The sequence below is a fragment of the Macaca nemestrina genome, chromosome 11, assembly GCF_043159975.1.
Source record: "Macaca nemestrina isolate mMacNem1 chromosome 11, mMacNem.hap1, whole genome shotgun sequence".
Lineage (NCBI taxonomy): Eukaryota > Metazoa > Chordata > Mammalia > Primates > Cercopithecidae > Macaca > Macaca nemestrina.
Genome location: NC_092135.1, coordinates 73,873,252 through 73,891,841, shown reverse-complemented (window position 1 = coordinate 73,891,841; position 18,590 = coordinate 73,873,252). Strand labels below are relative to the sequence as shown.

The 18,590-nt window shown below is 34.1% G+C and overlaps 1 protein-coding gene across 7 annotated transcripts in view; it reads left to right on the top strand.

The window, feature by feature from the left end:
- The window catches only part of LNPK (lunapark, ER junction formation factor), a 78,234-nt gene that overhangs the window by 16,785 nt on the left and 42,859 nt on the right, over positions 1 to 18,590 (top strand). For all 7 annotated transcript variants that reach the window (XR_988098.2, XM_011743898.3, XM_011743899.3 and 4 more), the window contains 2 exons: positions 5,088 to 5,146; positions 14,139 to 14,179. Coding sequence is in view for 6 of the 7 variants with exons in the window: in XM_011743898.3 (XP_011742200.2) it covers positions 5,088 to 5,146; positions 14,139 to 14,179 (100 nt within the window). In the remaining variant the exon portion in view is untranslated. The remainder of the gene's footprint in view (positions 1 to 5,087; positions 5,147 to 14,138; positions 14,180 to 18,590) is intronic.

The following is an 18,590-nucleotide window of genomic DNA, read 5'->3' as shown; positions in this document are numbered from 1 at the left end:
GCAAATGCTGGAGTATATAGTGAGTACATGTTAGTTCTATAAGAAATTGCTAAACTTTTTTTCAGAGTAAATATACCATTTTACATTGCCACTAGGTGGGTATGAGTGATCTAGTTTCTCTACATCCTTGCCAGCATTTGGTGTTAATCACTATTTTCTGTTTTGACTGTTTTGATAGGTATGTAGCAATATCTCATTGTGGTTTTAATTTTTATTTTCCTAATGGCTGAGGATGTTTCATGTGCTTATTTGCCATTAATATGTATCTTTTTCAGCAAAATGTTTATTCATGACTTGTCCAATTTTCTAATTGGATTATTCATTTTTGTTACTCTTGAATTTTGAGAATTCTTTATATATTATAGATAAAAGTTCTGTCTGGGCGCAGTGGCTCACGCCTGTCATCCCAGCACTTTGGGAGGCTGAGGCCGGTAGATCACGAAGTCAGGAGTTCAAGACCAGCCTGACCAACATATGAAACCTCGTCTCTACAAAAAATACAAAAATTAGCCAGGCATAGTGGCGCGTGCCTGTAATCCCAGCCACTCAGGAGGCTGAGGCAGGAGAATCACTTGAACCCAGGAGGCGGAGGTTTCAGTGAATTGAGATCGCACCCCACTGCACTCCAGCCTGGGCAACAGAGCTATACTCCGTCTCAAACAAAACAAAAAAAACAAAACAAAAAAACAAAAAAGAGTTCTTTGTTGGATATATATGGTTTACAGCTTTTTTTCCCCTAGTCTTTAGATTGTCTTTTCATTCTCCCAACAGGGTCTTCTGCAGAGCAAAAGTTTTTAATTTTGATGAGGTTCAAGTTATCAGTTTTTCCCTTTGTTAATTGTGTTTTTCTTGTCAATTCTGAGACCACTTTACCTTGCTACAGGTTGTGAAGGTTTTCTCTTACGTTTTTTTCTATGCCTTAATTTTTTTTTTTTTTTTTTTACTTTTAAGTTCATAATCCATTTTGAGTTAATCAAGGTTCAGGTTGAGGTGGTTTAATTTTTGTTTTTTGTTTTTGCCTGTGGATATGCTCAGTTGCTCTAGCAACGTTTTTTGGAAAGGAATGATGTTTTTTTTTTAAAACTTTATAATGTGACCTTTTTTTAGTTTAAAGGTTTTTTAAAAAAATTTGACCATTGGGGTTTTAAGATCACAACCCTTGTTTTGTTTGCATTTGCCTGCTATACCTTTGTCTATGGTTTTATTTTCAACCTTAAAAGACTCTTAGTTTTCGATGCATCCATTTACATTATAGAGTTGGGTTTTGTCTGGTGATACAGTGTGGAGGTCTTTTTCTTTTACCTTAGTGAGTTTAGCCCACTTAATATGTGTTGATATGAAAGAAGTTGGTCTGTTTTGAAACCATTTTTTTTTTGGCTTTTGGTTTTTATAATTATTTAAAACCTTTCACTATGTGATACATTCACTTTGGGTCAGTTATTTATAGGTTGTGTTGGTATGAAGGCATATCTTCCTGTGTTCCAGGCTAACTAGAATTTTCCTTATGATTCAGGATTTTGTGTGTGAATTTGTTTAGCTGTTATCTTTTCCCAGCCAGTGGGGCTAGGCAATTGTATTTCTTTCACAATACAAAACTTCCCCCCAACCCCCTTGCCATAGGAACAGAACATTCTTTGTAAATAGTGCACTTCTGAATAATTTCTTTTTAATTTCTGCCTTCTCTGTTTTTTTATTGGAACCAAACTGAGGAGCTTCTGCCTGTAGCTGTGCATCTTGTTCTCATTGTTACAAACGTGGGTTTTAAGTTTTACACTTGGAAAAGTTTACCTTGTTACCTCTTTGTGAAATAGGCAGTTTTCTTGTTTTGCTTCCACTTTTTGGAGCCCCTGTGTAATAATCTCCATTGCTTTTGAGAGTGCCTCCACATAATCTGATGGTTGAGTTTTAGTTATATCTCTGTTTTACCAGAGAAGGAGTTTGCATTTTTATTTTTGTTCTCCTTGTTTGGATTATTTTTAAGAAGAGAAGGGGGAAGTGGAGCTTATGCCACTATTCTCTAACTAGAGGTTAGTAATAGTATCCTTAATATCTTCAATATCTTCACAAAGTATGTTGCTATATTTTAGTAAGTTATTTTTAATTATTGGGAGAGCAAAACCTTTGTTGGGATAACTAAAACAGAGTCCTGAAGTACTTTAGTTCTTTTTCTAAATTTTATTTAAAAATAGAAAAGGGCTAGGCATGATGTTTTATGCCTATAATCCCAGCACTTTGGGAGGCTGAGGCAGGAGGATCACTTGAGGCCAGGAGTTCAAGACCAGTCTGGGCAACATGGTGAGATCCTGTCTCTACAAAAATAACAAAAAATACCAAAGAACTTCATTTAATTTAGCCCTAAAGAATAATAAATTCTATGTGTTTTACCTTTTCAAGTCTTGAAGACTTGACATATGGAAATGTCTGTTGTTTGGTAGCTCATGTTATCCAGGAAGAATTCTGATAAAAACCAGAGGAAGAGTTTATTGTCCACAGAGAGGATTTAGTGAGTTTTATTTTGAAGAGAGTATATTTCAATTTTTGTAGTATTCACACTGACAATTATATATGCTTTTTGAAAAGTATCTACTCATTTAAGAAAATTTCCTACAGAATTCTAGCCACTATCTCTGCAATTCCATCTTTTTTCCCACCTGTTTTCTTTCTCTGAATGCTTTTTAAAAGTCTTCTCTTCCAGCCTGCTACTATTTCAGTGGGTTTGCACTGGAGAAGTGATATGAGACTTTTCTATTATTGTGGGATCCTTGAGGGTTATGGGCATTATGCTTAACCTATATTCTCTTATCTCCCTTCTCTTGGTAAGGACAAAGCCTGGTGTTTTTTGTACTTTTAGGTAATTAATCTGGTGCTAGTTATTTGGTGTTTTCATGTCACAAAAATAAGTCATCACAATATTAAAAAAAGTGTATTATCTATTCCTATGTAACAAATTGCCCGAAAACTTAGTAGCTTAAAACAACAAATGTTTATTATGTCTGAGCTCTTGAGGATCAGGAATGTTAAAAGCAGTTTAGCTGGGTAGTTCTGTCTCAGGATTTTTTGTTCTTAGGTAAATTGCAGTTAAGCTGTTGGTAGGGGCCACAGTCATCTCAAGGCTTAACTAAATCCACCCAATCACTGTAGATAAAGTCATTGCAGATCTTTACTCCCTCTGCTGTTATCAAATCTCCAGCTCACTGCTAGACATAGAAATAGACTGCTATTTCTTTTTGCTGTCATCAGCAATGGCATTTTCAATCCCCCTGACTTTCTTCATTCTGTTCTTGTGTTCCTTTTGCTTTTCCCTTGAGGTCTTTTTCTTTCCATATAGGCTATTTTTTGGCAAGCTTATGTTTAGTTTCCTTTTTCTTTGTATAATCCAGGAATTTATAAATCATGCCAAAGCTAATTGTCTCGCCATCACCAAAATGGGTTCTGAATTCAAATCCCAAGATATCTGGTGTGGTCTTACTCACATTGGCTGATTTTTCCCTAATCTACTTCTGAATTCACACAGGCAGCTATTAGCAGGTATCATTTCTTTGCTGAGTGTTTACCACAGCTCTTTCTTCCTCACTGCGTGGACCTTTTCCTTGACTTCTTTGACTGTTCTCATATCATGACAGCTGTCTTCTCACAGAGCAAGTAATCCAGGAGAGAGAAAGACAAGTGAAAGAGTAGGCCCAGAATGGAAGCTGCAGTCCTTTATAACTTAATATTGAAGTGATACACTATCACTTCTGCCATGCTGTTGGTCGCACAGACCAACATTGGTGAGAGAGGACTACACAATGGTGTGAATACCAAAGGACAGGGATCACTGGTGACTACTTGCAGGTTGACTCCCCAAAATAGCAATCTGTATTTCAGAGTGAAGAACTAATTTTCGTACTTATATTCTGAAGGTATTTCCAGTAAATCGATTTTTTTTTAAAAAACAATTTTTTTTTTTAAAAACAATCGATTTTTTTTTTTTTTACAAGAGATACAATGTATGTTTTAAGATGATGAATAATGTTTATATACTTCTTTCTTTTTTTTCCTTTTTTTTTTTGAGGCAGTCTTGCTCTGCCGCCCAGGCTGGAGTGCAGTGGCATGATCTTGGCTCACTGCAACCTCTGCTTCCTGGGTTCAAGTGATTCTCCTGCCTCAGCCTCCCAAGTAACTGGAACTACAGGCATGTGCCATCACGCCTGGCTAGTTTTTGTATGTTCAGTAGAGATGGGTTTTCACCATTTGGCCAGGCTGGTCTCAAACTCCTGACCTCAGGAGATCCACCTGCCTCAGCCTCCCAAAGTGCTGGGATTATAGGCATGAGCCACTGTGCCCAGCCTTATGTACTTATTTCTGCCAGGTTCTATGGAGAAGAGGTATTTTGCTACGTTTACATTGAATTTAGGAGATGACCCTGACAAATTTGTGATGAGGATTATTCATTTAGTTTCTTTTAATTCTTTCAATTCATTCAATGTCTTACTAATGCAAGGCCTAAAGAATTATCCTTATAAAATCTTTGGAAGGAGATATTTAGCTAATTTTACTTATGAAGTATTTATTTGAAGGTAAGGTTTTTGTTTATTTTTCCCCCAGCTAGCTTAATCTCTTAGAGTAGAGACTGTCCCTCTATTGTTAAATAATAGGGAAGGAGTAGCAACTTATATGTGTGTAATGCTCTTACATTTGTAAAAGCATTTTTCCTTAATGTGTGGGAATAGACAAATTAAGTTTTTGGAATTGATGCTTATTTAGTAAGGGATTCTGATATTCTCTATCTTTTGAGGGGTGCATAAATTCCTTTCAGACTGATGAAAGCAATGATCTTTCCAGAGAAATGCACTTATGCACACAGAGGTAATTTTGCAATTTGAGGGGATCATCAGAAGGTCTGTGGACTTTAGGTTGAGAACTCCTCCTTTGAAAGCACAGGTTCTGATGTTCTCTGGCAGAAATTAAATGCTTTTTAGTTTTCTATATATAAAGGGAAACAATGTACCTAACTCTAATTGGAAATATATGTTTTCATTTTACATGGCTTCTAATTTGCTTTTTCTAATGATGTTTTTTGTTTTGGAATTTTGCTTCCCCTTTAGCATCTGGAGCATAAGAACAGTACTTATTTTCTTCTTTTCCAAGAGAACAGAAAGAAATAGTAAGTTTAATTCCAATTTTTAATAAATGTTTTAAAAATACCTATCTTAGAGTGTGCTGGTAAGACAGGTTGTAAAATATGATCTTGGAATGATAATGTGGTAAGTATTGAAGAGTTGTTTATTATAAAGCATGACGAAGGTTATAAATGATCAAGATGGTTCTGTTTTTAATTCGTGTTATTTCTATCTTACTCATTTAGATTTTTTTTACACAAAACAAACTTTTTTTTTTTTGAGACAGAGTCAGGGGGATAGGAAGAGCCTGTCGCTCAAGCTGGAGTGCAATGGCATGATCTCGGCTCATTGCAATCTCCGCCTCCTGGGTCAAGCGATTCTCATGCCTCAGCCTCCAGAGTAGGTGCATGCCACCACTTCCAGCTAATGTTTTGTATTTTTATAGAGACAGGGTTTTGCCATGTTGCCCAGGCTGGTCTCGAACTCCTGAGCTCAGGCAATCCGCCTGCCTCGGCCTCCCAAAGTGCTAGGATTACAGGCTGGAGCAACGGTGCCCAACCAAAACAAACATTTTTAAATAAAGAGAATTTATATTTGTTAAATTAATCTTTATGGAAAACTTAGTTTGTTACAGAGTCTTGTTTCATTTTTACCTCAACCCATTTTTTCACCCCATATATTATTTTGAAGTATATCCCAAATGTATCTCTCCATTTTCATACCTAGAAAAGAATCTTAATATCATAAAATATTAAATATAAAAATATTAACTTTTCAGTTATCTCATAAGTATCATTTGCTTTTAAAAAATTTTTATTTGTTTGACTAAGGATCCAAATAAAGTTTGTACAAATATTAATGTATGATTTTCAAATTGCCCTCCTCACTCACAACCTCTCTTCTCTTCTGCTCACATTAGGTCCTATAATCTACCCCAATGACTATTTCCTTGCTGACGCTCTTGACCCTTTTGCTCCTCCTTCTCATCCTACTTATCTGTCAAAACCTACCCTCTTTAAATACAATTATATGCCTAATCAATGACTGGCAAAACAGTATTCTGATTAAATACATTTACAGGTTCAATCTCATCGAAGTAGCTAAACTTATTAGAGGAAAATCATACAACATACTCACCTGACCAAACTTATTTTAAATCTATGATTGCAGGTATCAAATATGTACTTAAAACTGCCTTATGGTCCTATTATAGTTCCCCAGTAAATTCACCCTTTTCTCTGTCAGCGTGATGTTTATTACTGTATTTCTCTTCAAATCACTAATACCTGCCTCCTACCAAAAACCAACAATCAAATCTAACCAAACTGAAACCAGCCAACCAACTGACCAAATAAAAAAGCCAAAAGTCACAAACACACAAACCCTGCAACATCTACCTGGTCACTCTTAACCTATAGTCTTACTTTATACAGAAAATAGATGTAAACAGATGAGAGCTACCTATACCACCAAGTGAAGCTGTTCTTCAGTATCTGTGAGGGATTGGTGCCAATACCCCCAAGAATAAAAATGGTGTAGAATTTGGATGTAACTTACACGTCCTCCTGCATACTTTAAATCATTTGTAGATTACTTGTAATCTCTAATACAATGTAAATGCTGTATAAATAGTTGCTATATTGTATTTTAAATTTGTAATTTTTATTGTATTGTTATTTTTAATTTTTTTCTGAATATTTTTGATCCATGGTTGATTTAATTCCATGAGTGCTGAACTCATCCATATGGAGGGCTGAATGTATGTAAAGTTAGCTCTGTCTATACTCAGTAGGGTCTCAACCTTCATTATATTTTGTAAGACTGGCCTTGATCTCATCTATGGCTAACCGTCATTTAAGCTCTGGATTTTAAATACTCTGGCCATCTCTAGAGCTTTGCTCTTATAGTTATCTCCTGTAGTTATCATCTCTTTTGCATCATTTTCTATTTTATTATTCCTATTGGCATATAATTCTGCCTCAGTATGACTATTTCGGGGGGAGGAAAACCTCTCCTGACCCTACATTTCCTTTAAGCTACCACCCATTTCTCTTTCTTGTTCAAAACAAAAATTTTTAAAAAAATTGTTTATAGTTGGTATCTCTTCTTTTTCCCCACCTACTCCTTCTCAGCATAATTTGTTTAGGTTTTGTTTCCACCATTTTTACTGCAGTGGCTCATTTCAAGGTCACTCATTATCTATGTCTTGTCAAAGCCAGTAATCAGCTCCCTTTTCTTATTCAGCTTGATCTCTTAATAGTATTTGAATTAATTAAGTTATTCACCCTTTTTCTGAAAACTTTTTATCTTTAAGCTTCATTGACAACACTTCACTGGTGGTTTCTTTTTAGTTTTATTTGCCTTACTTCTTCTACTAGAATTCTGTCTTTGGCTTTCTTTTTTTTCGGTAACTTGTTTGAGTCTGCGCTGTCTGATAGAACCTTCTATGATGATGAGAATAATCTGTATCTACTGTTCTATATGGTATCTGCTAGCCATTTGTGACTGTTGAGCACTTGAAATGAGGCTAGTGTAAATGAAGTACTGGATTTTAAATAGCTTAAATTTAAATAGCCCCATGTGGCTCCTGGCTATTATTTATACATTGGACAGTACATCTCTAGGTGATTTTATTCACTTCCACAGATTTAAATATTGCCTATTTGTTAATAATTCCCAAATCTAAGTCCTTAGTCCATACTCTTCCCTTCAGCTATAGACTTGTATATTTAACTGTGTAATTGACATTTCCACTTAGGAGTTTAGTAGGCATCTCATAAGTAACATGGCCAAAAGAGAATTAATATTGCTCCTCCCCTTTATTCCCACTTGTTCATATCTGCTCTTCCCTTTGTCTTCTCCATCTCAGAAATGCTTACCCTATATGACTACTAGTTAAAACTTGTATTAGTTAGGGTTCTCCAGAGAAATAGAACCAATAGGAAATATTATGAGGAATTGGCTCAAGCAATTATGGAGACTGAGAAGTCCCAAGATCTGCAGTTAGCAAGCTGGAGACCCAGGAGGGCTAATGGTTTAGTTCCAATCTATGTCCGAAGGCCTGAGAACCAAGAGAGCCGGTAAGTGTAAGTTCTTGTTTGAAAGCTAGCAGGTTCAAGACCCAGAAGGAGCTGATGTTTCAGTTTGAGTCTGAAGGCAGGAAAAGATAGAGGTCCTAGCTCCAGGGAGTCAGGCATGGGGTGTTCTCACTCTCTGGAGGGAGGAGTAAACTTTTTGTTCTATTCAGGCCTTCAGCTGATTGGCTGAGGGCCACTTCATTAGGGAGAGCAGTCTGCTTTACTCAGTCTACTGATTGAAATGCTAATCTTACCCCAAAGCAACCTCACAGACACCCAGAATAATGTTTGACCAATTATCTGGATACCTTGTGTGACCTAATCAAGTTAACACATACAATTAACCATCACGAGACCAAAAACTTGGGAGCTATTTTTGATTCTTCTTTCATATTCATTCACATTACCAGCAAGTCATAAAATCGTTACCTCCAAAATGATCTTGAATCTGACTAGTTCTCACCTTCTTTACTACTACAGTTTTAATTCATTATCATCTCTTGCTTGCACAATTGCTTCTTCACCAGTCTGTTTTTAAGGTATAAATCAGATCTTGTGTGTCTTTTGCTTAAAATTCTCTAATAGCTTCCCATTGCAACCAGAATGAAATCTGAATCCATATCCTGACTTTCTAGCTTATTCCTATTTCTCCAACCTCATCTTTCACTCTCCTTTGTTCACTTTTGCTCCAGCCACACTGGCCATCTTTTTGTACTACAAACAAGTTCCCTGAACCTTACAGTTTCTTTCTTTCTTTCTTTCTTTTTCTTTTTTTTTTGAGACGGAGTCTCACTCCGTTTCCCAGGCTGGAGTGCAGTGGCATGATCTCAGCTCACTGCAATCTCCATCTCTTGGGTTAAAGCAATTCTCCTGCCTTAGTCTCCCAAGTAGCTGGGATTACAGGCACCCGCCACCATGCCCAGCTAATTTTTTTGTATTTTTAGTGAGACAGGGTTTCACCATTTTGGCCAAGTTGGTCTCGAACTTCTGGCCTCAAGTGATCCACCTGCCTCAGCCTCCCAAAGTGCTGGGATTACAGGCATGAGCTACTGTGCCCAGCTGAACCTTACAGTTTCTTAATTTATAAAATGAGAACAGAAAAAATGAGTAAGACCTAGTATTTGATAGCACAATAGGGTGACTATAGTCAATAATAACTGTACATTTTAAAATAAAGAGTATATTGGATTGTTTACAATTCAGTGGCTAACTGCTTGAGGGGAAGGATACCGCATTCTTCATGATGTGCTTATTTCACATTGTATGCCTATATCAAAACATCTCATGCACCCCATAAATATATACGGCAACTATGTACCCAGAAAAAAATAAAATGAAAACAGAAGTATTTGTTTTGATAGGACAGTTAAAAGTAGTAAATGTTACTACATATGAAAGCATATAAAAATTGCAAAGTGTTATATAAACATGAGCTGATGGCACTGATTCTTCTTTTATTTTTCTTAAATGAGTTAGGACTCAGTACAGTATTCATTTGAAGTGGGAATAGCAGGAGTCCTTGTCTAGTTCCTGATTTTAATAGAAAAGCTTTTAATATTTTGCCATTAAGTATGATGTTTGCTGTAGTTTTAAAAATGTTGATGCTTTTTTTATCAGATTAAGGAAATTTAAGTTTCTGATATTGTTTTTGGTGATATTTAGTAATATAGCAGATGGTGGAAGAATAGGAAGAAGTTTAAAGCAAATATGCTTTCTGACTGCAAGGAATAGCAAGATAGCAAAAGAAATATAAGAAACCCTTTTCAAGAGTCCTTTGAAACACTTCTTTAAGGAAATCAAATGTATGAATATTTTTAACTTATGTAATAAATAGGCAGATCTGGACTTGATTATTAAAAGGATTTTCTTTTTGCTTTAAAATATATTTCAGAGGTTCTTTCTGTTTTTAAGTGTACTAATTCATTTGAATAGGTATTACATGTATGTTTAAAATCGACTTTGTAAAAGATTGTCTTGCAGTTGCATAGTATTTTTTTAAGCCTGAAGCTATTGGTCCTGTCCTTGTTTTTTATTCTTGATTATTTTTAGTTGTTTTGTTTTACAAGTTGGACCCTATATAAATTAAAGCAGGGATTGGTGGCTGCAGCCTGTAGGCCAAGTCCTGCCCACTGCTTTGTACAGCTCATGATTGGCTTTTATATTTTTAAATTATTACAATATTAAAATGAATATTTTGACATGTAAAATGTATATGAAATTCAAATTTCAGTTTTTATTGGAACAGAGTCATGCTGTCTTTAACTGCGTTCATCCTACAATGGCAGAATTGAGTACCTGTGACTGACTGTATGTGGTGCTCTCATCACTTCAGGCACTTGTAGGACTAATCATTTAATCATTTCACATTGTTTTTCAACCGATGCAATTATAACTTGATGGCAGTTTTTAAGTGTCATGTGTATTGTTGTACTGTGACAACTTTATTTTATTTTTATTACCTATGCATACCCATCATGTAAAAACCAGAAAAGAAAAGTGGACTTTGAATGTTGCACTTTTAGTACATAATGGAATGTGGACTATTTTGTTATCAAAATGCAAAGCATTGTATTTTTTATGCAGTGATGTTATAGCTGTGCTAAAAGAGTACAATATGTATTTGACATTAAAATACTAACTACTCATCATCATATTCCCAACTCACAGAAAGCAATGGTCATAAAAATTAGAAAATTTAAAATGGAATATATTATTGCAGAATTGCTTCATGAAACTGAAAGGGAAAAATGGAGCTTCAGCCAAAGAAAGTTTCTGAGTGGCTTGTTTGTGAAGAAAGGGAGGCTATTTACCAATGATGAGTTAATTAAATTGTGTTTGATTGCTGCAGCAGAAAAAATGTGTTCAGGGAAAATATACTTAAGACTAGTAACGTTTCAGCAAGAACAGTTGCCTAAAGAATTGAGAAAATTCAGAAAAACAAACATGAGTAGTCAATTAAAGAACAAGGCAAATTATTTCAAGTGATCTTCCTTGGCTGTGGTTGAGTTGACAGATGCTATCAGTACCACTCAATTGTAGTTTGAGTTGTCAACGCTGAGCTTGAAGTGACTGAAGAATTAGTCTCTATAAAAAGTCTTTGCAGAACAACTTTAGGTGAGAATATTTTCAATGAAGTTTAGAAAACAGCAACTTACTACAACCTGAAGTGGAATCTGCTAAGATGTACTGTAACTACTCGTGGTAAAAATATGTATGTAGCAGAAAAAGACTTAGTTGTACAAATTGTACAAAACTTTTGAAACTGTAAGGTGTTTAAATTCTATGATTATTCATTGTATTTTAGAACAACAGGTACTTTGCAGAACATATTTGAATTTGTTATTGTGTAGTGCCAAAGGGAACATCATTGCTCTCAAGGACTTAACCATTGTTAGTTATGTGAATTTTAATTATGAATAGAAGCTATCTTGACTTGCCTCACAGCAGTTTGATGGCTTAGCAGTGGTAAAGTTTTATTGTCATATTTTGAGCTCAAAACCTAGATTGAAATATTTCCAAATGAGAAGAACCAACTTCAGCCACTGTGTTTGAATACTGACTGGCTTTGGAAATTAGCTTTTGCTACAGCCTTGATAATGGTTCTTAATTATTGCAACCTAAGATTGCAAGGCAAAACAATGTATATATGCAAAACCTATAATGTGGTAAAGTCATTTAGAAAACAACATTGTAATGACAAGTAATTTTTAAAAAAATGCTATAAAAATGAAAACAAGAAACAGAATTGCCATTCCCACACAAATTTGCAGCAGATGCATTATCCAAGCTGAAATTATAGTTCCAGTAGAATTTTTCAGACCTCAAGGCAAGTGCAAAGGAAATTTCCATGTTTCTAAATCCATTTCACTGTATAATTCAAGAGCTTCAGTCTTTGGAGGTGATTAACTTCCAATGTAATAATACTCTAAAAGGGAAATGCCAAAAGAAGAATCTAATAGAATTTTGTAAATGCCTTCCAAACTAGTGAATATGCTCTATTAAAATCATATGCTTGTGGATTGGTATCAATATTTGGCAGTAACTACCTGTGTGAAAAGATATTTTAAAAAATCAGATATGTAAAATCTCATTACAGATCAGCATTAATGGATTTTCATTTGCAATCAGTTTTGATGATAGAGAACACTTAGCTTTGAACCTCAATTAAGTGAAATGTTATCCACCCCCAAAAGTATTCCATTCTTTTCACTGGTAGACTTATATTACAAAAAATTGAACTCAATTATTATATAGGTTGAATATCCCAAATCTGAAAATTCAAAATCTGAAATGCTCCTAAATCCAAAATTTTTTGAATGCCAACATTATACTCGAAATGGTCCTTGGAGCATTTTGGATTTTGGATTTTTGGATTTGGGATGCTCAGCGGGGGCGTATTCTGCAGATATTCCAAAACTAAAAAAAAAATTGAAATCTGAAACACATCTAGCACCAAGCATTTCAGATAAGAGATACTCAACCTGTATTTGAATTTAGTCAATAAAGTTTGTGGAAATTTTGTATTTCTTTCGTATTTCTTAGGCTGGGTGCAGTGGCTCATGCTGTAATCCAGCACTTTGGGAGGCCAAGGCAGGTGGATCACCTGAGTTCAGGAATTCAAGACCAGCCTGGCCAACATGGAGAAACCCTGTCTGTACTAAAAATACAAAAATTAGCTTGGTGTGGTGGTACACACCTGTAATTCCAGCTTGGGAGGCTGAGGCATGAGAATTGCTTGCACTCTGGAGGCAAAGGCTGCAGTGAGCTGAGATCATGCCACTGCACTCCAGCCTGGGTGGCAGAACAATACCCTGTCTCAAAAATCAAAAAGTACGTACTTGATTTTGCTTTTTGGTCCATAAAGCCCAAAATACTTAGTTTTTCCTTTACAGAATAAGTTTACTGACCCTTGGATTAAAGTACAGATGTTTGGCTTGGTCTTATCTAACAAAAAATTACTATTCTCTTTGAAGATGTTAGCAGATTTCTCCCCCTTTTAGTAATAGGTTAGCTAGCATATTAAAGACTGCTTAATCTATTTTGAAAAATTTTTTTATAGTAAAATCATCTTTTTATATGTTTGTGTTTCTTTGAATCTTTATATAAATGGTGTACTTTGAGTTGGGTATTCAGGTATTTGTTACCTAGAATTTCAGTGAAGAAGTAATAATTTTATTTATAAATTTAATTAAGTATTAAGAACAGTTATTTACGTTTCATTCGATAACATTTAAGCCATAAGTTCTTCTTTCCATATGGAATAGTGTGTCAATCTGTATTAAATATTTCTAGAGAAAAACTAGAAACTTAAATACATTTGTAAATCCAACATTGACATTCATAAAAGGTATCCTTTGAGATGATTCTTTCTGTTCCACCATGCCAACCTATATAAGCAGGCAAATCTTAGAAATGCTTAATTTTGAAAAGTTATTCATATTTTTTTCCATGTCCCTTCTCAGATTCAATAAGATAGATTTTCAAGGTTTTTTTAAAAAGTCATGCTTACTATCTTCAGGCTTGACTAAGTAAAATATGTACTTATTTCCTTATAAACAAAGAGAACATTTTTATTACCAGTGTATAAAAAGAGATTTGATACTAATTTTGTAAATTAATGTGGGTGAGGTGTTGAAAGGAAAAAGAAATAGTAGAAAGTAATGTTTCTGAACACATTAAAAAATGTGTGTATATATTTCAATTTAGAAAGGTGCTTTATACTATGTAAAGTCAATTTCTCCCCTAAATGGTTTGTAATATATAACACAGGCAAAAATATGAACTATATGTAGGTGAAGATGGAGATAATTTTTGTCTCTACACATCAGTTAAATTTTGAGACATCCTAAAATGAGAAAGTTTTCTTGTGTTTGCTACCGTGTGTCATTTGGCATGATGTTTTCTTGTATCTAAATATCTTAATATTTGATTTAGCTTTTATTGAAATCTTGTTTTCTAGATGAAGCATTGGATGATTTAAAATCCCAGAGGAAAAAAATAGTAAGTTAACTTTTATTTAAAATTAATTTATATTAAACTAATAAGAACTGAATAAATAATGTTTGTGTGTTGGAAGTTAATAACTCTCCAAGGAAGAAATATGCTTTTAGATAGCATTTTAATGATGAAGTGAAATTGTGAATATTTTTGCTAGTTAAAAATGATTGATAGGAAAAAGTAGTTTAGAAGGACTTTTGAGATTCTGAGAGTCTATATCAGTTGGAAGCTGAGAAGTAAGTAAATGAGTCATATTCGAGGCCTAAATGAGGCAGAGAGGGTAAAAAGGTGGGTAACCCAGATTGTTTATTAGAGGTAAATACAAAAGGACAAAATATCTCCACATGTCAGTTCTAGGTTTTCTTGACACCAAGAAAGAGAGGGAATCAAGATTAGTTGTAAGAGAAATTCAACATGAAAATACTGAAGAAGAGATGGGAGAGAGAGATATATAATTGTTTTCTTCAGAGTTTTCCACTTTCTGTCAGTAACTCTGATCACATGATATCTATTGTGGGGCTAGTTGATGCATCCCTTCAGATGTGTTGGAAAGAGGACCATGAGTAAGACAGAAGGAGCTCTAAATGTTGATAATATAGTAGTCTGTAATAAGTGAATTGAAGTTGGTGTTTGACATAGAGCTACTAATTTTTAATGTTTATTTTTGAAGTGTGAAAATGATAACTGCTGATAGTATTATGTTGTATAGAAATGTATTTAATAAAATGTAATCAGGTGCAAATGATCAATTTGATACATTTTAGTCTAGTGTGTAACAAGTAATAATTAAGAAACCAATATTGTGAAGGTTAAGACTAACGTTAAAAATTATTCTGTGAATTGATGATATTAGATACTGGTTTTAAGGGCTTTAAGTACCTGAAAAGTAAGAGGACTTTAATTTTGAAAGGATTCCTTCGCTTTATTTGTTTGCTTCTTATTGGGTGTCCTATAAAGTATTTATCAAAATTGCATTGACAATTTTGGTGGTTCTAAATTGCCAAACACAGAATTATCTTATTATTATATTTCTGCTAGTCTGAACGTTATGGAACAGCCAGAAATTCAAAGTGAGAAAATACTGATAGCATCAGTGATTTAGAAGTTGTGATATGATTGGTTTGACTTGCTGATGAGATAAAAAGAAAAGCTGGTACTGGTGATCAGAGACAAGTCCTGCTTATACCAAAATGGAGAAATATTAGTTAAAGTAGAAAAGATGAAGAGGAAGACAAAGGAGAGCAGAAAAGAAAAAAATCCTAAGTGATGAGAAGCAGCCCAATGTCTCTGGCATCACATGGCCAGAAAACAGGATCTTGAAGAATATATGATTTGGAAAATCTCTCAATAGAGTAACAGAGCCGACTTGGAAAATTGTGTGGAAGGATAAGTCAAGCTATTTACTTTTAAATAGCCTTTAAAGGAATCGCAACATAAAAGATGTTCCATTTTAAGTCTGACAACAGTTAAAAAAGTTCAGAGTTCAATAGCTCTGTATGTTTAAATGGTTCATTAGGCATCAGTATTAATAATGCAGTATGGCATTTCTCTTGCAGTATGACTAAAGAAAAATAAGTTGGCTCTAATTCACTTTATTAATTAAACACAATTTGCATTTACTTGATTATTATTGTTGGTTATAATACTGTTTGCTACTGGAACTAGTCTGTGGTCTTGACTGTTCAAGCCTTTAACAGAGCTGCTTTGTTTGAGTAGTTTTACACTTTGGTTTTTTTTTTTTGAGACAGAATTTTGCTCTTGTTGCCCAGGCTGGAGTGCAGTGGTGCAATCTTGGCTCACTGCAACCTCTGCCTCCCAGGTTCAAGTGATTCTCCTGCCTCAGCTTCCCAGGTAGCTGGGATTACAGGCATGCGCCACCACACCTGACTAATTTTGTATTTTTAGTAGAGACAGGGCTTCACTATGTTGGCCAGGCTGGTCACTACTTGATATTTTATTAAAAGTGGTTTCCTTGGGGATGCATCCCTTTAATCTGAATAGATTTGTAATGTAATTTGAAATTTGTAAAATTGTAGTTTGTAATGACAGATATGAATTATCAATTGATTAAAAAGTTAAATTAGGAAAAAGCATCTTAACAAGATTTTAAGAGCTTAATGTATTTACTTATTAATATAAAGTTAGGAAGTAATCTTTAGTTATCTAAAAAATTCCCAAGTCTAGATCTGCGTGCATTTTACCACTCACGTATTTTGTGGTCCTTTAACAAAACTTGAGTTTTTAATAATCACTGAGTAATCTGTGCAAGCAGATAATCCCTCTGCATCCATGAGCATTCCTTCAAAACAGTTCAGAAATCAAGCTCTACCAAAATACATGAGTCAAGATTACCTCTTTAAATGACTTCATGAAAATTTTGTGCTTTTTTCAGAATAGTAGTCCTATGTGGTAATTTCTAGCGTTCCTTGGGAAATCTGTGTTTTTCTGAATCCTGAGAAAAATCACTTGAGAAATTGGGAACATGAGGAAAAGTGTTATACTTCCCTGAGAATTAAAGCTTAACAATCAACTACAGATGTTACTAGTTCAAAGGAATTCACTAATGTCAGCTGAAGGCAAGAGCAAGAAATTCTGACATGCTGAGTTACAGGTTAATGTTGACATTTTTGGGAGCAGTACAGAATCATACAGAAGTGGTACAATGTAATCATTTAGTCTTGTGGGCATTTATGGCACTCTCTTATTAATGGTGAGTCATTCTTGCAAATAAAAATGTTTATATACCTACTATAATTTATATAAATGTATAAAGTATACTTTGTACAAATCCTATGCATGATATTCCATGAAATAAGTTTTGGAAGGAAAAGAAGTCCTTAAATTGGCAAATTTAGCTTTTATTCTCTATAGAGTTTTTAACCTTATTGTGGCTTCAAATGTTACATTTTTATATTACTCAGTAATATTTTCTGGCTTTTCCCAGTGTTTGAATATTCACTTTAGGCTACACAGTAACAGAAAAAATGCAAAGAAGAAAGATGTGACTATTATTGTGGAATACTCTTATATGAAAGCAGAAAATGATATAACATCTGAATTAGTAAAAACATCATCAATTTCAACAGCAAACCCCAAATCAGGGATACCAGACAGTATTTTCAGCATGATAAAATGATGAGTTTATATGGTGTAACATGCTCCTTAATACTCTGAATTGCAAAATCAATGCAAAATGAAAGAAATGAAAGAAAGTTTTCTTACATCTGGAATATTTTTCACAAATAAATGTTGGTTAAGGAAATTAATGATTTGTGTGTTTTAAAATTCTGTTTCAAGAATAATTTTAGTATGAAATATTTGTAGAATTATCTTTCAAAACTTAAAAAAATTTTTTTGACATTTATTTTTGTGCTAGTATGCACACAATAAGTTTTGTGCACTTTTTTGCTCTTGTTGCCTTTTATCTTTTAATGTTTTCTATGATGTAATGGTTGTATCAAGTAGAAATAATTTTTACATGTCATAGAAATATACAGTCTCATCACAATGTTGACTCAATATAATCATGTATTTATTATTCTTTTAAAATAAAAAAGCCCCTAAAACTTTTAGTACAACCGTATTACAGAAAAATGATTCATTCTTTACACTAACGATAGCCGATAAGCTCAAAAATAAAAAATTGCAAAAAAATGTTATAGTGTTTTAAAGTTTACGAATTTGTGTTGGGCTGCGTTCAAAGCTGTCTTGGGCCACATGTGGCTGGTGGCTAAGGGTTGGAGAAGCTTGATTTAGAGAATTCTCAAGAATTCTAGTTTCTTTTTCCTGAATCTTGAGGTTCATATGTTGAGTTTTTGGAAATAGTTTGTTTCAGGCCCATTCTGAGTAACTGAGGTGTCACTGAAAATTATGTTAATATTTTAGGCACTGTTGTGGACTCTTTCTCCTATATTACATATTTTAAAAATTGCACAGTAGTGCTATGAAGTATTAAAATATCTATGCAGAGGAGAAACTGAGGCTGACAGATGTGCTAACAGTCTTCCTAAGAATGGAAATGTGCATTGAACCCAGATCTTTTCTCACTTTGAAGTTTCAAGTTCATGTTCTTTCCACTGAACAGTGTATTTAAAACATATTATTACTTAAATGTTGTATGGATGTGTGTTAATTAAGCTATTATGTGAAAATATTTTGTTAGAAATAAATGTAAAAAATGGGAGATAGATTTGCATCTTTTAGTACTTAAAAATTATTTTATTTAAGATAAATAAAAACATAGACACACTTGAATACTTGCTGAATAATCTACCAGGAATGCAGTCATTCGATAAAGTAGCATTTCGATTTGGAGTTTTGTTTGTTGTTTTAAAGATCACATTTTAATCTTTTTAAACCTACTAGTAGTTTTAGAGTTATCTGTCCAAATCAGTATGGCTGTTTACATTTACAT